The sequence below is a fragment of the Chanos chanos genome, chromosome 16 (assembly GCF_902362185.1).
Source record: "Chanos chanos chromosome 16, fChaCha1.1, whole genome shotgun sequence".
Lineage (NCBI taxonomy): Eukaryota > Metazoa > Chordata > Actinopteri > Gonorynchiformes > Chanidae > Chanos > Chanos chanos.
Genome location: NC_044510.1, coordinates 11,928,126 through 11,955,173, shown reverse-complemented (window position 1 = coordinate 11,955,173; position 27,048 = coordinate 11,928,126). Strand labels below are relative to the sequence as shown.

Here is a 27,048-nt window from a genome sequence, read left to right as displayed (position 1 = left end):
CAGCCCTCTGTGAGCTTTGGATTACGCGTCTTGTTCTGAAGACAAGACACCCAGTGCACGGGAGCACTAGTGATTGCTTGAATGTTTTTACTCAGAACATCCAGCAGATGGCAGACTATCAAACAACGAACACATGTCAGAATCAACCAAAGAAGAAATAGGACTATTTTAAAATGGTGCTCCATGCTGCTGTGGTTGTAATAGAGACAATCAAGGTCAAAGAGAGTGCTCCTTCTAGTTTTTAACTCTACGGAAGGACGCTTAAATGTCTTAGCCACTCTAAAAAAAAAATCCCTTTTTGACCGTCTCTCAGGGTCACCCCAAGTCTTTTTGTTAAAAAAAAAAAAAGTTAGCTAGCTCAATATAATCAAGTGACTGTAAGAGTAATACATCTTTCAATATTTAATGGAAGGCTTCTCTCCTTTTGACCAGTTAACAGTCAGAGTCCTGGATGAAAAATGAGTGAACAGTAGTTGTCATTACAGCCCTGAAAACCTCTTGGATGACTTTGTTAGCAACATGTAGTACATGTAGCAGTTACAATCTCCAGCGGGGGCAGCAGCTGTCCTTACAAATCCTTTTAATGGAATACCGACCAGTAGACCTCAGCCAGCCCGATCTGTCGAAGGTTGCATAACCGCTGAGTGTGTTTCCTGACGTGACGATAAAAAGGAGTGAGAGAAAGGGAGAGAGAGAGAGAGAGAGAGAGCGAGAGAGAGGGAGGTGGCTGCTCTCAGATCTTGCTGTTCTCCAGGTGAGTGTCGATGTGTTTGATCAAAGCGTCGTCAGGGTAACTGGTGGGGAAGGTTAACTGACACAGAGGGCAGCTCCGAGCATCGCTGTCCTCCGACTCCATCCACAGCTGAGGAAAAAAAAAAAAACAAAAACCCAGAAGCGTTAGCACCTAAAACAGACTGAGGAATTTGCTCAGACCCAAACACGCCGAAATTACAGGACGTAAACTAGCCAATACGCAAAAATGCTTCATTATTATTTTGTAACAGATAATGCGAGCGTGTGCTAGAGTTTGTACTGACAACAGCAAGAAAACAGAGAGAATACAGAATGGGATTTCATACACCAGTCAAAAAAATATATGCAAAAAACATATCATAAATCAGATCAAGATGAACAACAAAGTAACGGCAAAAAGAAAAAAAAATTGCTATTTGTTTTCAGGCAGTACAGAGTGACAAACCGTGATCTGTCACTCACACTAATGGAAGGCCAAGACTGTGCATGTTCGGCGTTTAAGTAGCCAGGCAGGGGACACGCCAGTGTACTGGGAGCATCTGGAGCTGGGAAAGGTGGTCTGGGCGGAGTCACTCCCAGCGTTCTGGGCGGACTGTGGGCGGGGCTGGGACACGGCCACTCCTCTTCCTCGTCGTCCGAGGACTGCGGGGGCGTGACCAGGGGGGCTGGCGTCGGGGGGTCCTCCAGGTGGCACAGGTGGTGCATCTCAGCCAACGGGAAACCCAACTCTAAGGCGTGGCAGGGGCTCCCGCTCACGGCTCCGCCCATGCCGCCGCCGTGAGCGGAGGCCGGACGCGGGCTGTTGGGCGGAGCCCGCTGCTGCTGTTGCCGCGGGTAACCGTCGCCGACGGGACGGGGCTTCGGCAGGGTGGAGACCGGGTCGCGGAGGAGACGGTGAGGGGGATGCTGGTGGGCGGAGGGGTCGGCCATTTCGGAGTAACTACGGCGACCCTGGAAGCGAGCGCGCAGGCGGTGGCTGGAGGGTCGGCTGGAGTAGGAGGCGGGACCAGAGGGGGGAGAGAGAGGGGAGGAGGGACGGAGGCGGTCAGGGGAGGGGCGTGGAGAGCTGGGAGAACGACGCTGAGGTGCAGGAGAATGGCGTGGAACTGTGGGAGAAAAAAAAAAGGATTAACAACAAAGAAACGAGGAGAAAACACCCCGTAAAACACTAAGCAGACCTAATGCACCACACCTGATACCACTTTTGTATGACTGTTCAGAAAGCTGTATGTGCATGTGTGTATGAATGTATGTGTGTGTGTATGTCTGTGTGTGTGTGTGTGTATGTCTGTGTGTGTATGTGTGTGTGTGTGTGTGTGTATCCGTGTGTATATGAATGTGTGTGTGTGTGTGTGTGTGTGTGTGTCTGTGTATCCATGTGTGTATGAATGTATGTGTGTGTATGTCTGTGTGTGTGTGTGTGTGTATGTGTGTGTGTGTGCGCGTGTGTGTGTATCCATGTCTGTATGAATGTATGTGTGTGTGTATGTCTGTGTGTGTGTGTGTGTGTGTATCCGTGTGTGTATGAATGTATGTGTGTGTGTGTGTAACTGACCAGGACTTTTCTGCTCTTGCGTTGTCTGTCTGAGGATCTCATTCTGTTTGGCTACCAGACAACGCACACGGCCCAGCTCCTCTGTCAACTCTGTGTAGGCAAGTGCCAAATTTACCCTGGATGAACGATAATGAGAGCAAAAAAGAGAGAGATAAACTCTTCATTAGGCCAAATAAATGTTAAATGTGACTAATCTTTATCCATCTGCAGTCTTTATCCATCTGCCGTGTGAAATGATGTTATAAGACATGCAATATTTATGAATATTCATGAATTCATGAATAAAATAGATTCCTAAAATATATATTTGGCCATTATTGTTACGTCAGGAAAGGAGAATGCATTAATATAATCTCAAAAAAGTAAGATTACTTTCTGCATGACAAGACAGGGCTGACAGTTTGATTCTCTGACAGTCTAGTGCTTACGGAATGTAATCTAAGATAATTAGCATATGATTGCTCATTGGCTTAGAGCTGCCTCTCACTCACTGCTCATCACCAGCTTTCTTGATCCACTCCATATCACAGTGCTCACAGGGTGTGGCCATCTCCTTTTAGGACAAAATATGATTGGTTAGAGATCAACGCATATGAAATTACATTTGCATTTTCTGCTATTTCACACACATATCATTTTATATAAGTGTATATTGCAGATATAAATGATTATTGTTGACTAATTAGAGAATGTGACTGTATGAATGTGTGAATATTTTGCACGAAAAATGTGTTAGAAAATTTGTGTCTACATATGTTTGTTTGTACCTCTCTTTGGGCTTCTTGTAATTGCCTGATCTCCTCTTGTAACCGCTGAAGCTCCGCCTTCAGCTCCTCCTCCCTCTGACACGCCCCCTGGGCTTCATTCCGTGCACCTTCAAGCTCCGCCTCCAGGCGCTGCACTTTCAGATCGGAGAGAGCGTCCAGGCTACGAGAGCTCTGAAGTGTGGGGCCTCTACAGTCCATCACTGTGAATATATTACAGACACACACACACACACACACACACAAAAGATAAAAACACAGCTAAACGTGAAAAAAAAGGAGAGACCTTGAAAGATCTCATCTCTTCACTTGAGCTGACAGACATGAATTTTTTAGAGAAGTGATAAAAATTCAGGATTGTGGGAAGAATACTGGCTCTGAGATAGACTGCTATCAAACGTCTTGGCCAAGGGTGTCAAAATCCAGGCCTGGAGGGCCACGGTCCTGCGGTTTTTTCTTGTCGACCGACTAAATACAATCTCTGATTGGCTGAAGAGCGTTCACACCCGTTTTCAAGGTGAAAATCAACAAGTAACTAAGAGGCGAAAACAAAAACCCGGGACGGCCCTCCAGGACCGGGTTTTGACGCCCCTGGTCTAAGCTAAAGTTGCATCCCGATTAGACCGAACAAAAGGACACGCGGTATGTAAACGGCATAAACGGTTTTAGTTGTAATAGTTGTAAAGGTGCCGTCACCGACCGCAGGGGACGTCCAGGCTGGCGTGCAGCTGCAGGTATTGCATCTCTTTGCTGCGAGGCTGCAGGTGTGGCATGTCCTTCCCGGCGTGCATCAGAGCGCTCTTCTTCTGGAGCGAACTGTCCCTCTGTCGGAGGGCAGCCTCCAGGCTTCGGATTCGCTCAACGTGTTGTTCTGCGAGAGTGGTCTACAGCAGGGTGGACACACACACACACACACACACGCACACATTAGCACACATACACACGCACACATACGCACACACACATACACACACACACAGACGCGCACACACACACTCACAAACATATGCACACACACACACACACACACACACGCACACACACACATACACACACACACACACAAATGCACACACACAAGCACAAACACACACACAAATACACACACACACACATACACATACACACACACGCACACACACACAAGCACAAACACACACACAAATACACACACAAATGCACACACACACACATACACATACACACACACGCACACACACACAAACAAAGAGACACCCTTGGTAAACAATCATAATGACTTGGACCTCAGCCAAAGTTACCTGGACATTCATCAGTGCTTTTACCATATGTGCTGTGACAACTTCTAAGTTCTTGACTTCATTTCATCATAATCTATAGTTTATTTCATCTGACTGCTGGAGCAAGGGACAAAGATAAACACTGATGATGATCTAGGGAAATTTCATCAGTGTGTATCTGGAGGAACATAAATCGTGACACAAATGAAAAATAAATGCCCGTCTTGTGTGCGTCATATCTAATTAGGCTGCTTTACATAAATTATTATATTCATGGTCTTTTTCAGCCCATGCAAAATGTTTTATTCATCACCAAACCAATCAGTTCATTTCTCACAATATGAAAACACAAACTTTCTGTCTGATAGTTCTGGAATGGCTTTGTTTGATAATTTTTCATTAATCCCTCAATTATCCAGGAAATCTCGGTCCATACACTGTATAAATATATAAATAAATTCGGGGTCCTTAGCAGATGTGCCAAGATTCTCAGTTTGTCATTCTGCAAACTCTCCACTAGGGTGCGCTGTTTCTTACCATCTTGTCCAGGTCCCTCTGGACGTTGCTCTTCTCCAAATGTATTTTCTCATAAGCCTGAATCACGTCTTCCAACCTCTCCTCTCGCTCCTTACTCTTCTGCAACTGCAAAAAGACATGGAACATAGAGTGGGAGTGAGTGAGGAGTAGAGAGAGAGAGAGAGAGAGAGAGAGAGAGAGAGAGAGTGCTTAAGAAAGAGTTCTTCTCAAGTCCTGGGTTGAGTTCTCTTTAAACCCCAGATTTTACTTCTCTATGTGACTGTGGTCTTGGTTATTATTAGAGCCCTCAGTCTTAGTTCCAAGCAAACAATAAAAAATGATGTGTTGGACGTGTGACAGACAGAGAGGGCCTGTCTGACCTCCTGAGTGAGGCTGTTGATTCTCTGCTGTAGGCTGCTGGCTTCTGTCTGAGACAGACTGGCCTCTTTAGGCTCACAGGAGCAGCAGATGCTCCTCTCCTCTCCAAACTCACTAATCATAGGGAACTGAGAGAGAGAGAGAGACAGAGAGAGAGAGAGAGAGGGAGAGAGGGGGAGAGAGAGAGACAGAGAGAGAGAGAGAGAGAGAGAGGGAGAGAGAGAGAGAGAGAGAGAGAGAGAGGGGGAGAGAGAGAGACAGAGAGAGAGAGAGGGGGAGAGAGAGAGAGAGAGAAACAAAACAAAGAAAGTTTAATGAAATTTGTCATACTTATGGTGGTTTTACATGTAGCTATAGGAGAGGAGAAGAGAAGAGAAGAGAAGAGAAGAGAAGAGAAGAGAAGAGAAGAGAAGAGAAGAGAAGAGAAGAGAACACAGTCTAACAGAAATAGAACAAAACAGAACAGAACAGAACAGAATGGAGACATTCTGTACAGAGCCAATGAACAGAAAAAAAAAAAAACACTTAACCAATGAAAAGATATTGGAACGAAAACAAGGACAGATGACTACAGGTGAGACACCACAGAGCCGAATCAGGTTGATCCGGGTCGGGCCGCGAATTGAGTTCAAGAGCGGTCGGATCAAAAAATAAACTCGTCCCCCGAAAACGACTTTGACCCTAACGCCAGAAGCGTCCCCACCTTGACCTCGTAGCCCTTCAGCTTCCGTTTGATGCTGCTGTTTTCTCTCTCCAGGCTGGCCAGTCGGGTCTTGATGTCGTGGTAAGCCGCCACCAGGGTGAAATGAGACGTCGGGTACATGTCCTCCTGCAGGGGGGAAGTGGGCCACCCCACTCCACAGCTGTCTTCTCTCAAACCTTCCCCTCCACCCATCAGACCAAGCTCCCCTCCGAAGATAGACTCCATCACTCACACTCGACCTGGAGAGGAAGAGAGAGAGAGGGAAAAAAAAAAGAAAGAGCTGTTGGTAATCTGTTGAATGTAAAGCTTATATATAAGGGAGAGAACAACACTCGAATCGTTCTGTAACGTCGCGTGAACACGGTGTGCGGCGCGGTGGGGTTGGGAGTCGGGTAAGCGCGGCTTGAATGCGAAGATGAATTTATGGATAACGACTAGAGCAAACACGGTCATGCGTACGCCAACGCTTAGGGATTCAGTTGAGTTTCACGGCTTTGATAAACACAGATGCAAATGACATCACATACAGCCAAAGATTCTCATCAAGAGTTTCTCTCAGTGGAACATTTCTGGATCGACTATCCCGACTGTAAACCCTAATGGTGACTCGATAACATTTCACACCTCGTGAACAGTATGGTGGTTATGACACAGTTAGCCGAGGACACAACTGTTTGTATCTGTTAGGAGGAGAGGAGAGCAGGTACACGTAACCTGTATTCAGATGCCTTGAGTGATCACCATGGAAACTTAGGTTCACATCATTCCGTGAGTACCATCTAAGAAGGGGTCTGTGAACTGAAATGTACTGGTTTGGTTTAGACCGCGTTTATGGTTACGTCTGTTTTTGACAGCCACGGGCACGGCTACAGACTCATCTGAAAACTTCAGAAAGAAGATGACCGAATTTTATAAAACGGGACCTTGAAAGACAAAGCGCTTTGGCGACAAAGCAGAACCCATTGTTTGTTGCAAATGAGCGAACGAAAAGTTTATCTGACGATGGAACAGTTGTTCACGACTTCAACGTCATCACTTCCTCTTGCAACAAAAATCTGCATTTGTGGAGTTCTTCAAACCATTGTTTGGAGGAAGAAAAAAGGCAAAAATAAATAAATAAATAAATAAAAATCCTGACATGCCTAACATTTTTTTTTTTTGAAGTGTTGTTTTGGACCATTCACAATGACCACAGCGGACATGTTTCTGGAGCAGAAAAATATGTAAAATATTTGGCAGTTGTGTTAATACAATGGTGGAACATTTTATGCTTTGGGGCTACATTGCAGCCAGTGAAACAGGAACAATTCTGTGGGTAGACAGAATAATGAAACCAATTACATATTATTGTGTCTACCAGTATATATCAGCAAACCTTAAAGGACCCTTTATTGAATTAAGAAACCGAAGCTGAAAAGAGATTAGATATTTTTGCAACACGATGATTTGCAGCACACCTGAAAACCTAACAAAGACCTACTTAGAGGAAAGAAAGATGAAAGTTTTAGCAATAGCAAAAATCCCCTGATTTGAACATTGTCGAAAATCTTCGGGGAAATATCAAACACGCAGGGCGTACGAGGCAGATCTAAGAATAGGCTTAGAGTCAGAGGAGTTCGAGAAGAAAAAGTTGAGACCAAAAAAAAAAAAAAAAACCCAACAAAAAATAAAATCCCAGAAAAAAGAAGAGAAAAATTCTCAGCTGACATCCTGAGATGTGTGGTTTTATATATATATATATATATATATATATATATATATATGTATATATGTATATATATATACACACGCTAAAGGAGGAGATACCACACACTGACTGACAGGCTGTTCAAACTTTGGCATGTGCCATGTTTGCTTTTCAAAATGATTTTGGAACTGCAAGATTCAAATGAATATTTATTATTTTGACTTCAGTGTGGGGAAAGATGTCATGTTTAACTATGTGTTCTACTATGTAGACCAAAGGACAGCTTTTGATTTAATTTTTGGATTAAAACTGTCGATTAGCTGGCTGGTACAAACATATAACAGGCACAGGTGGGGGGTGGGAGTGTATGTGTGTGTGTGTGTGTGTCTGTGTGTGTGTGCGCACGTGGTTTGGGGGGGGGGGGCAGTAACTTCCCACTCATTTCACCCACTGGCCACGAAAAAAAACGAACAAAAAGGCTTCATACAGTAGAACAAATGGTTCCCATTATGAAAGTCCCATGTCCAATTTTCACGTTTTTTTTTTTTCTCTTTTCAAAGGTCTGCAAAAGCGTCGTCTATCTTTTTCAAAGGCTTCCTCTTAAAACCAGAAAGGTTAGAAAAGGCTTTCAAAAAGAATTGACGCACTTGGCCTTTTTTTGCCATTCTCCCCCCCCCAACCCCCCCCAAAACGACACCATGATGAGTGCCATTTGCCTTCTCCTTTCTCTCGTCATTTTCAGACCTTCATCGACGTAAAGCCCCCCCCACCCCTTGACCGACTCCCTGTGTGTCGTCCTCCTCCTCGGTAATTAGTCTGAGAAAAGACGGACCTTTGTCTTCCTCTCTCGGTTCCATCTGTCCCTTTTGTTTTCCAGATTAGACTGATAGTTAACCCATGCTCCATCGATTGCCTGATGTCAGCCAATGCAGGAGTCGCCTCTCTGTGTCTAGTTCCTCTCAAAGAGAACGAATCAATTACAGACTTTTTTCCTTACTGATATCATCAAAGGCTTGGAAATGCTGGATCGTCGCTCTATGTTCTATTGCAAAAGAACACAACCCCCCCCCCCCCCCCCCCCCCCCCCAATAAACAGATAAAAATATGACTGATTGCACCTTCTGAATGCCTCCCCGCCTTTTGGTTAAAACTGAAAATCTAACGGAAGACGTCGAAAAAGGCTTGAAACAAAACATTTCGCAAACGATTAATTAGCTTTTCCCCCCCTCTAATGTACTGCAGTCATGTAAGGGGTTCTTCTAAGCATGGGCCAGGTTGAGTCTCGCCGCGTGAGTAGCTAGCTTGAAATGAAAAGGGCGGAAAACAGACAGCCAGACAGAGGGGCGTCTCTTTTTTTGGCAAACACCGCAAGGGGTCCGGCTCTAAGTGTCTGTTTTTGTGGTTTTTTTGTTCTCCCCAGCCAAAAACCATCCGAACGAACGACGTCGCTGTCCGTGGCTCTGATCACGATCGACGACGAGAGGGCGAAGCGAGGCACCGAGACGAGAGACGACAGTTACCTCTGCTTTCATGCTGAACGACGCGACCAAAGGAAGGAAAACACTGACTGAGAGGCTCTCTGATATAACGAAACTGACTTTAATAGCTGCCTTGGTCACGGTGTTCCAACAGACTGGCTAACAGACTGTTGGGCCGCGTGCATCAACCCCTCCACAGGGGGGCGCTAATGAGGCTCAAATGGCGGGGTGCTGAGCTTGGCGCCTGATGGATAATATATATATTGCCAAGCCCACCAGGGCTGAAGGAGACCTGGCCAGACGTGCCAGCCGGAACCCTGCGTGAGGCCGCAGACATGGCACGGGGAAGAGTCATTGGCTGTTAAAGTGGTGTTTCCTCTCTGTGGATGCTACAAGGCTACAAGGAGTGGACAGTTGCCATGGTTACACAGACCGTGCCTATAGCACATCAGTGACATATAGACATATATGTCCTTCAGCTACTATCGTATGTGTTAATAATTGAACTGATTCATTGTCCTGAATCAAACTTTGTTTTTTTTGGGGGGGGGGGGGGGGGGGGGGTCATGTTAAAAACATTTTTTTTCCCTTAAATTTCTAACTTTCAGTATTTAGGGACTTAGAGAGAAACTCTCTTTTGTAACAGCACATTAAGAGCAAATTGGTGAGGCTGAGACCGACCGTTTAAAATAAAAAAAAAAAAAATCGCACGCATAAATCGGCTCCCCCATCTGTAAATGAACAGCAGTCGCCAGCGTGGATTTCAGAAAGAATCACAGCGTCTCAAAGACAACACTCTTACTTACGAGTAGCAGTCATTTTTTTATAAGAGCTCTGGGACAAAAGCCATGAGAAAACCCTCGGTTATAGCTTGGAACCCAGCCAAGATAATAATTATAAATCTCCAAGGCTTCGCCGCCACAGAGCCCATTCATGGGTCAAGGCGTCCTTCCTTACTGGACGGCACAGTAAGGAGAACAATGAAGAGGGTAATTCTGAAAGAGTTTCCATCTTTTACAATCTCAATCGGCGAGAGTGTGAACGCGGCAATATTTCAAACGCCGCGGTCGCCCCGGCCTGTACGACAGAGCGTCAGAAAGAAAAATAATTCTCGGAGAAAGTCCGTTTGGAATATACAAACACGTGAAGAGGGATTTTTTTGGAATTGAAAAAAAAAAAAAAGAAAAACGTTTTGCGTTAGATGTAACTTTAAGGCCTGCATATAGAGACCTGTATCAGACACAATCTGGGGGGGGGGGGGGGGGGGACCACCACCAGCCAAGGAACGTCATCGGAACGATAAAATACTGGTTATGAAGAGGTTATGAAGACTTTCATCATAATTAAATGAATACCGTGTTAACGAGCTAAATTTGGAACAGAGGGCCGGCTTTTATTATGATCACGCTGAATTGGCTGAGGAACCGAAAAAGAAAAGAAAAAAAGACAAGGTACAAATCCTTAAGAGGCCCTGTCAGAGCCGTGACATAAATCCTGTCCAAAACGCGTGTTCTGGCTCAAGGAAATTGTTTCGGAATGTTCCCTGAGGAATCTATTTCAAGAGCTTTGTTCCTTTTCAGACAATGTTTGCCATTAGCGGGAGCGATTTAACCATTTCAGAGGTTCGGCGGCAAGACTGGTTCCCCGATGCATTTCAGCACGGTCATGCTGTTCCACTACTGGTGTCCCTGCGCCAGCTACCAGTACGTCGCCCAGATCAGATTTAAGACATTGGCACTGGCACACAGCGATGCCAACAGGACGGCACCAGCCTATATGCAGTCTATCATCAGATTACTTGCACCAGAGAATGTCTGGTGACAATGTCTGATGCTACCGTCGCTCGGGAAAAGTCCAAAATCCAAAAGTCACTCCAAAGTGGTGGAATGGACCTCCTCTCTCAAAATCTGAACTTTCTAACTCTCTCTATACATTCTACAGGCATCTAAAGACTCAGGAGACCTGCTCCACCATGATCTGCTCCGGTGTTTCTAGACATTTAGATTTCCATATTGTACAAGGACTAGTAGTGTTGGAAATCCTTGGTTGAACTGAACATCTTTTTGTCTTTTTTTACATAGCTGGTCGTCGATAAATGCTTTGACTGATTGTAATAGGACACAATTAGTAGTGAGTCATTATTACAATTAATAATCATTATAAGTTATAATATATAACATATATATTACTAACATATAATAACCATGCATGACTAGTTTAGATGCTACAGGATGCAGTTGTAATCTGCACGTTACAGTCTGGTTGTTCGGTTCCCAAAGCTGCTGTATGTTACTTACAATCAAATGAAAGCCCTTACCGCTGTGGCACTTGCCTGCCTTCTAGAACTTTCTGTTGTCTCTTTTCATCTTCGCTGTGCATGTACCGTACGTGTTGTATTTTTTATGTACGTCATCAATAAATAAATGTCAATGTACATGTGAACATGACATTAAACCTGTCTTGGCTCTTTGTGTTGTTTTGTTTGGTTTACTGTTGTGACATTCAACAAACAGGAAGGAAACAAAGCAGGTTGCAACAAACAATAGGAAAATCGAACGAGACCAAAAATACCCCCCCCCCCCCCAAAAAAAACCTAGACATTCATTTCAAACCATTTCATTACATCGGAAAAGCTAGTCTGCGGGTAGCCTCTGTCCCCATCACACTCAAACTTACAAGGTCGCAGTGCAGTAGAACTATATACCCCTCAGACACTAACAGCTTTTAGTTTTGAATCGAACATTATTTACTGCCAGAGGGGAGGAGTGTGCTTATTAAAAAAACGAAATATGATAGGTGGTTTATAAAATCAAGAGTGGTCGATGCCTTGAAATGGCAAGAGGACTGTAAAAGGGGATTTGGTAAGGAGATTTAAATATCTGTGTAAGGAACGGAGACAAGGGGATGTTCTTTTTTTTCGGTTCTGTGACGTGCACAGCACAAAAGCTTTATGTATGAACTGGGGAACTGGGTTTTTGTGGATTGAAAATGTAAGTTCGGTTCTAGGAGCAGTGGAATGTTTCTACTGTATATATGAGACTTAGAATATACATGATGGACTGTCAAAACACATGTGCATGTATGTGCGTATGCACACACACACACATGCGCGCACGCGCTCACACACACACACACACACACACACACACACATTTGTGTTCATATCTTAGTGTGGAATCTTTGCTGATTCCCATTATATTGCAACTAAAAATGAATGATCTAACCCTAACCCTACCCACAACCCTCACCCTTAACACTACCCAAAGAAATGTTTTGACACTTTTTGTTTTGCCCGTAACAACTATATCTTTTAGAAACAACAACAACAACAACAACAACAAAAACATTTAAAGTTGTGGGGCACCAGCAAATGTCCCCAGAAAACCACCACTTGTCAGATGTTCCTAGCATCATAAGGATATTTTGTCCACACTCACACACACACATACATACACACACACACACACGCAGAGCCCTCCCCCTCCTATTTGAGGACACAGTAACAGGGTTGTAATGAGGGCAGTTGGACTAGTCAGCAGTATCACCTCGAGGTACATTCCTCGGTACCCATATGTTAACGTCACATGTGCAATCCATATATTAATGATATGCTTTCTCATATTCGCACAGTAAATGGACTACTTTTCTCTGCTCCGCCTGCCCACGTACACACACACACACACACACACACACACACACACACACACACACCCCAAACCATTAACCAGGACTCGAGAGTGCATTTCAATGGTCAAAACAGTCACTTATGCAACGGCTTGTAGACAGAAAACGCCGTAGCATTAGAGGCCCTTCACTGTGGAAACATAATCATATGGATAACAACTCTCATTTCCACTGAGGAAAGACAAAAAGACAAAAAAAAAACAAAAAAAAAAAACCCTCTACACAGACAATCGAGTTACCTTCCTTCTGCTGAAAACTGATAGCACAAAGTGAATAAGAGCCACATAAGCAGCACTCTAAATGCATGGTGTTTGCTGACACGATTTCCACCGGCGTTATTTTTGTCTAGCATCGTTCACCGACCGCCGAATTCTGCTCCGAACAAAGAGAGATTGGGATTGGAAAATGAATGAGGGAGTGAGGGGGAAATGAGGAGGAGAAAGACGTAGAAGATGAAGAGGAAAAAAGAGAAAGAAGGAGAGGAAGGAGGTGGAGGAGAAGGAGGAGGAGAAGAAGGAGGAAAATGGTGTCAGTTTGAAAAAAAATTCACTGCATATAATCACCACAACTTAACAAGGCAGACAATTAAAAAAGTGCCGGTGCTCGTACACCCCCCAAAGAACAGGTAGAGAAAGATGATGTCAATTCTAAAATCGCAACGTATTTAATCACCACCTTTTGACCCAGGGGACATTTAAAACTCTTTACTCATACACCCCAAAGGAGAAGGGGGGGGAAGAGAGAGAGAGAGAGAGAGAGAGAGAGAGAGTGAGAGTGAGAGAAATCCAAATTCCATTTATACTTTTAATGTCAACTGACATTTTCTCATTCTCTCTCTCTCTCTCTCTCTCTCTCTCTCTCTCTCCCTCTTTCTCTTCACACCCCCCTCCCCCTCTTCCCCCACTTGGCAAATGCCCTTGAGATGCCCATTTGCTTAGAATGGATGACCCGCTCCTGTCCCTCCACAGCGGTATAGCTCGGCACGTCACGCTGTGAGCAGCTGGCGTTGACGAGAGAGGGCACTGAAGCACGTCAGGAACACACTGAGAAGCACTGATGGGCCAGCGCCGATGGGAAAGCTTCTCTCCTACTTCATAAAATGACTCCGGAGACGCCACCACCGCTTACGAGGCTCGGTGTATATAACCCCCGTGTCGCACGGTTAGACATGATCGTCACGAACATAGAAAACCGCTCCTCGAACCCCGGTGACGAACCGACGGTTCCTCTCATTTCGCGTGTTGTACTAACGGACGGGCCCTTCGAGCCGAGCTCTCGTTTTTCAAACCATCTCGGCTCAAGTTAACAACTCGTCCGGCGTACAGCGCGCACACACGTTAAAGCAACCCTGGCTCAACTCTGAAATGATCAACTGACATCAATGTGTTGTCAAGGCCTTAAGCAATCATTGTAAATTCCTATTATACCTAATCTAAAGCTTGGCAGGACATGTAGTTCAAAGATTATCAAGTGTACCGTGGAAATGTGTAGGTTGCGCGTGAGTGTATTGGGGGGGGGGGGGGGGGGGGGGTCTTTCTTTCTTTCTTTCTTTTTACATCAGGTTTGTCTGTGCTGGCTGGCTTTCACAATTTATGCACTCTTCCAATGGATGCAAGTACAACAGTCTGATAACTGATTTTTGGTCATTTGTACAGTAATGATAGTACAACTATCTTGATACAATGTGAATCAATTCCAATTACCCAGCGCTGAATGTGAATATGTTGTGGAATTGTGGTCTATATTGTCGAGATGGGTCATACAATATATTGCTTGTGAAGACAACATAAATGCCTTACAGTTCATTTGCTGTGTGCTGAGCAAATGGTGTATAATTTGTCTGTATGTTATCATTTTATTGCCTCTGTTTGTCATATTATCATTTTCCTGTTTGTTCCTGACAGCTGATGGGATGAATTTATGACTATTGTTGTGTATGCTTGAGCATCCCCGCATGTTTGTGTAAAAGGCCTCTCGAGTTCACATAACAAGTTACTGTTTACCATCTCTGTACGAAGTGATTTTATGAATTTAAATGATCACCGAGGGCCGTATGCCTGATATATTCACCACTTCGCCACTTGTGTAAAAACCGTGTCCTGAGATTTTCACGGTCAGTGCTTCGGATTCGCTGGTACTGCCCGGGCGTTCATGGAATATGAAAGTTTTTTTTTTTTTCTGCCACCCCCTCCGTGATAATCTGCAACGGGTTCGCTTCGGTCGATTAATGGGGAACGAATTACTCACGGTTACAAGTAAAGTCAGTGTTCTCTCCAAGTACAAAGACGGTTTAAGAAAATACGGTTTCTTTCTCTGTGTGTGTGTGTGTGTGTGCGTGCGTGCGTGTGTGTTTCTTCGTCCTACATACCGATGCCCGATAGGCACCAGAAGTATTCGCCACAAAATACATTCCCCGGTTATGCTGAGAACTGGCAGTAAGTTAAAACACTCCAGACGAATCCGGCAATGCGAGGGAGCTGTCCATTGCCGTGGTGCTAATCTTCTGTCGTTGTCAACACCTCACGCCTTTGTGCAACTCATCCAAGGTCTGTTTACAGATTTTCAGCTATTGATAATGGACGAGGCAAGGATGAAGAAAGCTCATCTCAAATCAGTTTTTTGAATGGAAAGCAGAAAACTAAAACGCATGGGACCTTCTATATAGCAACGCTTCAGTTGGTCCAAGAAGTCTTGTCAATACACAATCAGTCACAGAGAGCGGATATCGGTAAAAACCACAAGGAAAACAACTGCTACTGTTTTGCTCATCCGTAGCATTTGAGTCTGTAGCCTCCATCATTCAGAAAACGAGTACCGTGCAGTGGCGTGCTACGGTGATCATTTGATTCCTTTCCCACCTAGTGCTACCCTCTGCATGCTACAACATGGCTGGATGCGCGTATTCGGTTCACTCTCATCGTAACATAAACATTCGCTGTAAACCACTATGGCGTTTAAGTATCATCTCAGGATATGCTCGTTTGCGGCTTGCCGCACTGACGTATTAGTCACCTAATTTCCAAGTCGTAACATTAACGTAAACAATGAAATTTTTTTTTGCACTTACGTTTCTCACTGGAGGACGCTGAGAGAGCCATGGCGAGGAAACGGGTCAGGACTGTACATTCGCGGCGAACATCCACAGAGAAAGAGTGTGCTTGATACGCCTCTCAACCGAACCTCACTCCCACGTTTTACAATCAATAAAAGCAATTCCCCAACTGCACCAAGTGCAGCATATCAGGCGCGTCTCGACCCTACGAGGGACTGAAGGAGACTTCGAACAAACAGCCTGCTTCAGTGAGATTTACAGAAAAGGCAAAATTGAACACTGTCCACTTCTCACCTCAAAAGGCTGAAAGAAAGAATACGAGAGTCACACAGAGCTCATCAACGTGTTTTACGTCTCACGTTGCACTAGTGCCAGCATCAGCAGAAAAAAAAAAATTCTGTCAGACACCGGGATGGGTGACGTCAGAGTGTAATTAGATTGCCCTTCATGTAGAGTTATGGGCCTAAGAAATTGTGCCACGGAACATACCATAGCGTTCTTTTACATGTGGATATTTGAAGACTATCACAATGTATGTGTTAAGGTGCATGGTGGAAATATTTAAGCCACAAATAACACAAAAATTAAGTTATCTTTTTTTTTTTTCATAAAATTTTCCCCATGTTAAACTAAAAGTGATATGATTAATGGTGTCCGGCTGCACCCTATAGAAGAGGCAAATCGCAGAGCTTAAGACTTCCGAGAGAACCCAGAACTCCCACGCAGTAATTCCATTTAACTTATTTGGGTTTTCTATTGGCTTCAGATTTGCCACCGCGTAAGTTTACACCACTGTTTGTTTGTTTGTTTAAATCTGTTAAGTTTATACGTCGCCTACCTACCGTGCGGGGTATAGACCTAAATAGTTTCGAAAAATCAAACCTCTGCATTCTTTGCAATGACGCCTGTGCTCAAGAAACACTCATGATGTACCCCAGTGTAAGTTACTTGCTGTTTTAGAATTTCACGTTTGCCGAAGCGTTTTGGATTATGTAAACGGTGTTCTCATATTCAAAAATGCCCCCTTAAAGGTCTCCAACCTCCACTCCAAACACCCTTAACCCCGTCACAGCACATCTGAGCACGTGTTGGCATCCAAGAGTTGGAAACGAATCAAAAGCTCACCTGTCCAATATTTCAAGCGCTTTCCTCACTCATTCATTAATCACCACCCTTTTATTTATTTATTTATTTTTAATTATTATTATTATTAGTAGTAAAATAATAAATGTATAGGCTATGGGTGAGTTACATGTGAGTTGTCACTTAGAGTTTGAAAAATTTATATTCAACATCGATTTGGTCGTTAATGAACAGTTGACTGATTCACTAATGAAACGATTTTCATAAATGTGATTTACACTATTAAGATGCGTTGTGTTTTCCTATTTATCCGATATCTTCATTACCAACTGTGTTGCAAGCAGTCCATTTACACATAACTTTTCAGACGCTTTTTAGGGAATGTAAATTAAGGAGATATTTGAATCCGGAGGTTGCTTAGCAAGGCAAACTGCTAAATAACTCACTTACAATGCAAAATAGCGTGATATCATCCGTGTAAAATCAGAGAGTAAAGCCCTAAGGCAATGCTAATTTGTCCTTGTTTACAGATCCATGAATACAATTATAATAAAATTTTCAGTGAGCATTTCAAAGACTTATTTTCCGTTAGAGGTGGATAGAAAGACGCCAAACGCAGCCAATTATCTGAACTCATTTTATGTAAATGCAAGGGCAAAACAATCCTGTAGAGGGAGACATCTGAATGTGCGTCAACGTTAAAGCTCAAAACGCATTCAGAACAACACGTGAGGATTGAAACATGCGTGGAGGTAAAACGATGCGGGGCATAGATAGAATATACACAGTGTGTGTGTATATATATAGAGAGAGATAGCAGATAACATAACGTGAGCAGTGATATACTCACCTGCGCTCTTCACTCTTGTAAACAAGACACCGACTCATTTAAGTATTTTAGACTGCAAATTAGTAGAACCCTACGGGGGGGAAAAACTGTATCATGACTAGTGTGGTGTGAATTCATTAAGCCATTTTTTTATCGTTTGTGAGAACTAGGTTTAAATGAGTAAGCGCATTTGGTTTGAAGATTAATTAGTACAAAGAAATTGTGTTTTCTTAAAGGCAAATATGAAAATGTTTGATGACACAGGCTTAACACTATTCAGACGTCAAAAGATCCTTGTTTTAAGGCGGGCATTCTGAGGTTACACAATTTTTCTCCCCGACTTCATTATTTTAAAATCAGTCACTACTTCATCAATTTAACTGATCAAAGCACTGTAATGTATTTGGTACCAGGATTACCCATAGGCCCTTGGTTTATGAATCCACGGTTCAGTGACACGGCACCGTGGTGATGAAAACAAACGCATGGCTCGAGAAGTTTGTTTACTGTAAACACCATATGTGTGCCTATTTGAATGACCCGGAGGAGAAAAATTACAACTTTTGGCAGTTATCTAATAGTTTAAATAGACTGAATGTATCTAATGAATCTTGTGTATGAGGAGTGGTTTGTGGCTTGACTATCATATGTTTCACATGAGAACCCAGTAGTACTGTTTGTTTTGCCTTTGTATGACTGACACAAATTGCTAAAAACTTGGCTTTCAACCTGACCACATCCTTGCGACACCTTGTGAGTGCAATAGTTCAGAGGCAATACTGTGCAAGGATTCGACAGTTTTACATCAATAAAAGTGCAGTTGTAGCATTTTGTGTCAAAAATATTTTCGAGGTTTTTTTTGTTTTTTTTTGTGGCACAAATCCATACTGGAATGTTCACCAAATGCAGAGCAGGTTAAAAAACTGAATGACTCGCAATAGATCTATTTAAAACAACGGAGGGGCAAAGTTCAAAAGGCATTTGAAATAAGAAATAGTTCAAGCAGTACACCATCAATCCTCCACCACCCACCACCCCTGCCGAGGTGGTGGTGGAGGGGTGCTGTGCACTGGGAGGGAGTAATACTGCCAAAAAAGAACCTGCGTTTCCTAGAAGGGGGGGTTGGGGGGTGGGGGTGGAGCGTGTTGATGTTCTGAGATCAACACATCCTGGTATTATGAAGCAAACGCATCTCAGTTTTCACTGTCCATCCCTTTGCCGACTCCAGTTAACAACACCAGTCATATGAGGAATCTGCGATGGTCAGGGAGCCAATCCTGTGTGTCAGAAAACAAATATCTCCTTTCATAAAACCTACTTAAACGCGTCATTCATGTACCTTCATCCATGAGTTTATTGCTGACATAAAAACATAAAACAAAAATTTGCCTTGCGAGCTCGTTGTCCGTTGAACCTATTGGTTACTTCTGTATTTTAGTCATCAGTGGTGGTGACGATTTTTTTTTAAAGATTTCTACTCCTGAATTTCATTGTTTTCGTGGGTATAGCTTGGGGAATATACTGATTTGTGGTCGCGAGAGGGTTAGCCTTGCTTTGAGTTTGTTGCGTTCTTCTCTGTGGCCTTAAAGCAACAGGTTGGCCGGCATCCATTTTGCTGTGGAGTGCAGTGCAGGCCCTTGGACTCCTGCCATTGGTCAGTTTGCTTACACAGCAAGTCGCTACAAGTCAATCAGACAAGAGAAGCAAAAGCAAAATGGTGTTTTTACCTATCAAGATTACGTAATCCTCTTGTCGGGTTTTTGTTTTTTGTTTTTTTGTGGCCGTTTGTTTAGGGCTTTATGTGGATTACGCCGCTGTCACCGTTTATGTGGGTTTGAAAACAAAACGCGTTTTGGTGCACAATGAAACCGGTCTGCGTGACCTGTTAGCTTGAAACAAAGATATTTTATTCTGCTGTCAGACACAAGACTGCTGTGAAATTGTGATGTTTTCAATGTTCAGAACAAAATGAACTGCAAAAGAAAAAAAAAAGATGCGGGTATTTGTCGTAGAAGAGCTTCGTGCATGTACAAGAATACGGGTGAATGGAACGGCGGGAGTACAACTGCTAACACTGTTTACAGATAACTCAACCAGTGTACCATAGACAGAATTTTCCTGGATGCCATCCAAATCGGCATTTATATAACGCCGCACTTCGAGCTGTTTCAAGTGGTTTGACCTCAATTTTAACTCTCTACTCAAGTGAATGCTATTTTTGCCTGCAGAACTGAACAGAACACTTCACTTCATCAATCTTCCATCAAAACTCATACTTATCTCTTTGTCTTTCAGCCTAACTGAGCGCAGTTTTTTGTCTCTCATGATTCTAATAAATACCACTGCATGGACCAAGGTAAACTGATCCAAGATCAGCTGTCTTACAGCTTCGCCAGTATTTGTCCTTATTGCAACCATTATGATGGTAGGTAATGTAATCACTGATTTCAGATCTCCACGGATGGACAAATTAATCTATTTCCACATTAGCACTTCTAAAGAGAGTAATGATATAATAATTAAACAATATAATTATTATAATAAGAAAAACTTATTATAATAAAATAAGTGCAGAGAAATCCAAACACCAAACCCTATTTCACGTTTTTCTGTATTTTCTTTTTAATCTAAATCAATTTATGTCCATCCAATATTTAATCAGTTTATAAACTATGAACTTAAACTCTGTTGAAAGCATATGTCTGTCATTAAATACCAAGTAGAACAAAGGGTTGCAGTGGTTGTTTAATAATAATAACATCAAGGGAAGTAAAAATTCCTGAACTTTCCACACCAGTGCATACACTGTAAACATGTTTTCATGATTTTATCTAGAAATGCATACAGCACAATACCCAATATATATATATATATATATAATTTGTATAAAAATTCATATAAAAAAATATAAAACAACACGTACAAACTATATGAACGCTGCTTGTGAGGGGAAAAAAAATTAATAAATTAATAAGCCGTAGAGATGAAAAGTCAGTTGTATCAGCGGGGACGAAATGAGATTAATCAGGAGAAGATTACAAGATTACAAAGGTCGACGATACCAGCTTTGTGACAGCTTCCAGAAGCTGACCGGTCCAAACATGTCATAGATAAGAAGCCTTGGTTGTTTTGAATTGAAGGTCAGCCCCCAGCAACATTTGTTCATTGTGAAGTATATTTGTGTAACGGAGAAGTGTGTTTGTATGACACTGGCCACGTTTGGCATTGAGCTCATCTCTACGCACAGGGTGATTCTGGTTGTACACGGGCCCCATCACAGTTCAGCAAAGGGGTCTGAACCAGCCCGGATACCTAGGGAGCCTCTCCACTCGTTCCCCACGAGACTGATGCTGTCCCGTCCCTGAAAGAAATGGAACTAGATCAGACGGAGTCTCATATTGTAAAAAAAAAAAAAAATCACCTCTCTTTTGATTTTTCAGCGCAGCGGTGTTTGATTTCTGTGGTGTGCTGTAACTGTCGGTTTCGATCGGGTTGCGAAATGTAATAACGTGAAATATCTGTAGCCTTTTCAGCCCTCTGTTACGTGACTTACGTTGCGTTCTATTGTTATTATGCTGTCAAGTTCCTCTCTGGTTTGTTCGTCACCTTCAATTTCAAAACACAGAAATACACACACACACACACACACACACACACACAAAATTTAGGCCAATGATGCAGGTCAAGATGAAAATATATACCAAACTGAAATCTGACACATTTAAAATGAAATGTTTCTAAGTCTTTCTTTGTATGATTAAAAAAAAATCTATGTAGATGAGGAGGAAGATTAAGTAAAGATTAAAGAAAACTGAAGTTAAGATTTCAGGTGGGTCTTGGGGGGAGGGGGGGGGGTGTTCTACTTACTCTTCTGTCGACACCACTTCCAGGAAACGCCGATTAATATCATCAAAAGACACAGGGTAAAAGAAACAGTCAAAGCTGTGATCCAGCTTTGAACTCTGAAACAAATGAGAGAAATGGGTTACGTACATGTGTTCAGTCTGTATTAAATAAAATGCTGTCTGACGCACATCAAAGGCAAATATGCGCGTGCAACTTTTAAATCATTGGACGAGGGAATCAAATGTTATTTTGTTTTTTATCTTCGCCTTTATGCTATTTCCAGATTCAAACCTACTGTGTTCTTCATCGAACATCCCTCTCAGATGTTACCTTTGAAAATGGGAACTCTTAAACAAGCCTTATCTTTCAAACACAATAACAGAACACAGATATAACATAGCATGAAACTCTGCCCCGATCCAACTCAAGGCAGCCGTAGTCCTCTTAGTTTTTCCCTACACCGCTTAAACAGATGACAAAGAAGTTAGCTACTATGAAAACCGGCTGGACTTTGGTCCTTCAGGATTTCGGTTTAGATAGCCCTGTTACGGAGTCTGAATGAAGATTAGTGATAGCAAACTGGGGAAATTCCCTGTAATGACCTACCCATCTCTGGTCTCACGATTGACTGTGGCGTGTGAAGTCCTTTGGGTAGATGTTGAGGTCAGTGGAACAGTCATTCGCAAAGTAGATTTAAAGACAGGATGTTGGGTGACTGTTTTACTTGTTCCGTGGGTCAGAGTGGAATTTTTATTTGTGGATGATGATAGCTGGTGAGTAGACAATGACAACGTTGTGGTAGAACGTGGTGTTGGTGATAAGGTCGCGTTTTTGTGTGGAGGTTGTGTTTTGGTTGGATTTGTTGTAGGTTTTGGTAAAGGGGACGATCCAGCAGGAGATGTATTTGGCGCAGCCGTCGATGAGGAAATTGCTGTTGGTTGAGTGGAGCTCAGTGGAGGTAGAACTGGTCCTGTGGGAATCGTGCCTAAAATGAAAGAGATTCTTAGACCTTTGCTTGGGGTGGATTGCGCACCTTCTGAAGGTGTGATTGCTGTGCATCTTATGCTCTTATGAAAATACGTCAATGTATGTCTTGCTGCGTATATAAGGAACCAGTCGGTACAGGTTTGAACCCTGAGGTATAATTTGTTCTAGAAGTTTCCAGCCGGAGCCTTTTGAAGAAACAGAAAGCTAATGCTGCTGAGGATTTGCACAGTTAAAACTCTCGCACAGTTAACACAGTTAAGGTCATAACTGGCTCATCAAACACAGCAAAATTCTCAGAGTTGATTTTCCAGTGTTAAACAAAAGTATTAAATATACAGTTGAATTGACACCCTAAAAATATGATGTAACACTAAAGGAGTCAATTGCATATGAGAGTTGGTGTCACTGAGAAGTGTTGGAGATTCAACTTGTACTAAAGAGTTATGAAACCATTGTAGCAGGTAGATAACACTTGGGTGATAAGCACAGTTCATTTTTAACGATGCATAGAATTATTTTAACACTGCGTCTGAGTTGTATAATTAACACTTTAGGAAGTGTTAAAATGAACACTTTTAAAGACAAAACAAACACCAGTACGGTGTTAAAACGAACTCTCTCGGAGTAGATTTAACACAACAGAATTTGCTCTGCGCCACAAAAGCTTCACCCAGTAAAACGTACCGAGAGATCCATTAGACGTTACAGTGATGTGAACTGGGTACTGCACATCCCCAGCCATACACCAGTACCAGCCCATGTCTTCCCTCTCCAGCCCGCCGACGGTAACGGTGAACGTTCCGTTTTCGTCATCGCTGATCTGTAGAGAACCGTGCTGGGGGGGCTCGAGGTCATCCAGTGACCGACACGAGTGCAAATCCCCACTACGACACCATTTCTTCTCCTTGTATTTCATCTTGTTGTGGTAGAGACACTGGACGCTGACGTTGCCTCCTTGTTGGGCGGATAACATTGAGTTCGCCGCCGACAAATCTGGAAGATCTAAACAAAAACAGGAAACAGCTCTATTATGTCATTTTAGATCGGAATTAGTCTGAACCTCTTTGGCGGCAAAATGTTCACAGTTGTCCATGGTTTTAGAATGAGCTGCTATGCTGATTCTCATGTCATTCAATAGGCAATAGCAGTTATTGACCATTTCACAATGACCATTCATACCAATACATGCGCTATCTCTAAATTGTGTCATTTCTGGGGGTTTTTGTCTGGACAGCTCGGTCACTGTTTTCTCCATTAATTCTAAGTTTGCCAAATTTTCGGTGCATCGTTCACACTTTGGTCACGTCTTTACCGTCAGTGACGGTGAGCTCCAGCGACGTCCTGACGTCCGGTTTCATGAAGCCTCCAATCTTCACTGCGCACCAGTATCGGTTCGTTTCCGTTGTCTTCAGATTGGACATGGTCGCTGTCATAACCAGTTCGGTCGGGTCGTCCGTTACTGTCATGTTGGCTCTCCTCTGTCTAGTGTTAGTTCCCCCCAGGACTATACATGTTGACCAGCCCTTGCCCTTACACCAGTACTTATCGTGATTCCGGAACATTTTATGATAGTGACAGGGTATGGTGACTGATCCGCCAGCTTTGGCCGTTAGCCTGCTAACGGTCCATAGGCCATTGGAACCTGAGGGTGAGATAAATGTTGGAATCGTCATATAAGTGGAAATCAGTTTTCCAACATTCTTAGCGTTGCAATGCCCTATCAATGTACTCAAGAGTGAGAAGTTGCTGTGTATGCAACTTTTCATACCATTTTTGACACTCACTCCACATTCATAAAAATCCATACCGCCAGACTATTGGATGCAGGCCATGAACATAACTTTGATAACTGGATGTTGGATACTGGCTTTAGTCATACCACATCACACAAATGGAGTTGTGTGTGTATGTGTGTTTCACTGAAGTGGAAGATTTCATACAGCTCTTTTCTATAAGATTATTTCATTGGCACATTGCTGTGGCTTTCAAAAGTTTCACTGCGTAATAGCCAAGTAACAGAGACACATTCAGTTGGGTCAATGATAAACTGCGGCTAAACCCACCGTTTGAGTTCCTACCAGTGACTCATATTGCTGTCTCTGCCATTTTTGCACAACCAGGAAAAGTGATGACATCATCAAGAAAGATTCGTTTTTCGTAGGTCACCCCAGATAAGAACATCTCCTGAATGAACAAACTGAATTAAAATCTAAAATGAAATGTCTTTTTTTTCTCTCTCTCTCTCTCTCTCTCTCTCCCTCTCTCTCTCTCTCTCTCTCTCTGTCTCTCTCTCTCTCTCTCTCTGTCTCTCTCTCTCTCTCTCTATCTCTGTTTGTTTACTTACATGGAAGCTTGCGTCTTTCTTGCCTCTTCTGTTTATTTTTAAAATATTTTCTGATCGCTCTGTATTTTAGATTAGTGTTAAGAGTTTGAGTGAAACCCCTGGTCTAGCTCATTTGTAAGTGCAAATTTAAGAGTCTGGGAAAACAAAATGCTCTTACTTCCTGATATAACACTGGTGTGGTGAACAGACTCTGGCTTGCACAGGTCTTTTCAATGAGCGACCCTTCTGAATGGGAAGTCTGCTGGACTGTTCTGGACATTAGATTTTGAAACAATTGTTACCACACGGGGAAATGTGACCAATGCAGCGCTTGACGTCAGAAGATGCCCCAGGCTGTTGTAATACTTTGGAGGTTGGGATTACTACACAAATTGGTAATTTCACCAACTATGTGACGAGGGGTAAACCACAACGGGTTATATGGCACAGTCAGGCCGTGATAATCCTCACAAAATATGTCTCATCAAGGCAACGAAGAAAATGTCGAAGGATTTTTTTTTTGTTGTTGTTATTGTTGTTGACGTTGTCGGTGTAATTCGCTTCTGATTTGTTTATAGACAAGTCTGTTCTAAACGTCTGATTTCATAGTAATTATCAGGAACTGTCACAGGAACATTTCCAAAATCATGGAACTGAAACCTGGAACCTGGAATTTCATTGTCAATGAGGCATTCCACAACGCATATAGAAAAATTATGAAAGGTTCCTTTTTATGTAGAAAAACCCTGTTAATGACCTGATGATTTCTGTTTCTGTCAAAACATACCACAAAATAATGAGATGCATCGTATGTGATATTCATTTAGATAGATAGATAGATAGATAGATAGATAGATAGATAGATAGATAGATAGATAGATAGATAGATAGATAGATAGATAGATAGAAAGACAGACAGATAGACAGATAGATAGATAGATTACTTTTTTGATCCCCAGGGGATATTGCAGTGTTGCAGCAGCAATTCATATAAATCCAAAAAACACACATAACTTACACAAAAACCAAAACACTCAATAAGGTCTGTCAAAAAACCCCAACATATCTGACTCTAACTGTACAATTTAAATATAGAATGTACATTGTGTATTGCCACTCAGGGAATAAGTCTCCGCTCCTGGCACAGAGGGGAGTCATTGTATGTTGTTATTGCAGTAGGCAGGAATGACTTCCTGTAGCAGTCCTTATTACAGCGGAGCTGAAGGAGCCTCCGACTGACAACACTCTGTTGTCTTTAGAGCTGAGGACTAACAGTTTTAGATTGTCAAGTACAGGAATCCCTCATTCATTCATTCATTCATTCATTCGTTCATTTTTTAGAGAAATACTGGCAATCCTTTGTTGCTGTAAATAGCAAACCCGGCTATCGCAACGTGAGACTAAAAGTAATGTGGACTGCTATGATGTTGCCAAGACAATTAGGCTGAGGGCTGGTTTACGGAGAGCATTTTAGGGCACGAAAAGGCTTTTTTTTTTTGGTTTGTTTTTTTTAAAAGAGAAACGACTTACCTGGAATGCCGTGGAGAAATACTACGATGAGAGCCAGAAGAAATTCCATGTGGGTCTCTTATCTTGAGTGTGTACCAATTTGGTTACTTTTGCATCAAGAAAAAGTTTCTCTTTCCCTCAAAGGTTCAGCTGGATGTAGCAAATAACCGTGGTCTCAGAGCAAAAGAATTTCTTTATTTGAGTGTGTGGTTAAGTCTTTGAATAAGGACAGTGTGTGGTCTAGTTCCTGACTTCAGCCCTATTTGAACCAAATCTCACTTCCACATAAATTGCTGCATAGCCTGATTTCAAAATTTCTAAATCACATCCGCTCTATGTTTCCTGTCTTTCACACACACACACACACACACACACACACACACACACACAAACACAACCACACGTGCGCACACGCACATGCAGACACAGTCTTCTACCTGGTGTTTAACAAGTCAGTACACACAAAGAAAACAAAACCCTCAAAAGACGAAAAGACATGTCAAACACAAAAATGTACACAGACAGCATTAATGAAAGAAGGCTTAAAAAAAAAAAAAAAGAAAGAAAGAAAAAAAAAATTGAGAGCGAATTTGGGAGGAGAACAAACCCAAGATGGAAACGGAACCAGACAAAAACTGAAAA

General features: G+C 42.7%; 2 protein-coding genes across 2 annotated transcripts; both read right to left on the bottom strand.

Annotated features, from left to right (window-relative positions):
• Positions 1-733: 733 nt before the first annotated feature.
• On the bottom strand, positions 734-6,153 carry LOC115829875 (TANK-binding kinase 1-binding protein 1-like). Its single transcript, XM_030794046.1, has 9 exons — positions 5,929-6,153; positions 5,228-5,353; positions 4,869-4,973; positions 3,773-3,956; positions 3,076-3,260; positions 2,800-2,858; positions 2,233-2,424; positions 1,216-1,870; positions 734-862 (listed from the first exon to the last, which is right to left on the bottom strand). The coding sequence occupies exons 1-9, from the start codon at positions 6,151-6,153 to the stop codon at positions 734-736; spliced, it is 1,860 nt and encodes a 619-aa protein (XP_030649906.1).
• Positions 6,154-16,124: 9,971 nt separating this feature from the next.
• LOC115829197 (CMRF35-like molecule 7) lies at positions 16,125-26,476 on the bottom strand. The gene is made up of 7 exons (XM_030793259.1): positions 26,428-26,476; positions 23,887-24,216; positions 23,281-23,576; positions 21,609-21,703; positions 20,959-20,978; positions 17,359-17,388; positions 16,125-16,132 (listed from the first exon to the last, which is right to left on the bottom strand). The coding sequence occupies exons 1-7, from the start codon at positions 26,474-26,476 to the stop codon at positions 16,125-16,127; spliced, it is 828 nt and encodes a 275-aa protein (XP_030649119.1).
• Between the last annotated feature and the right edge of the window lie 572 nt (positions 26,477-27,048).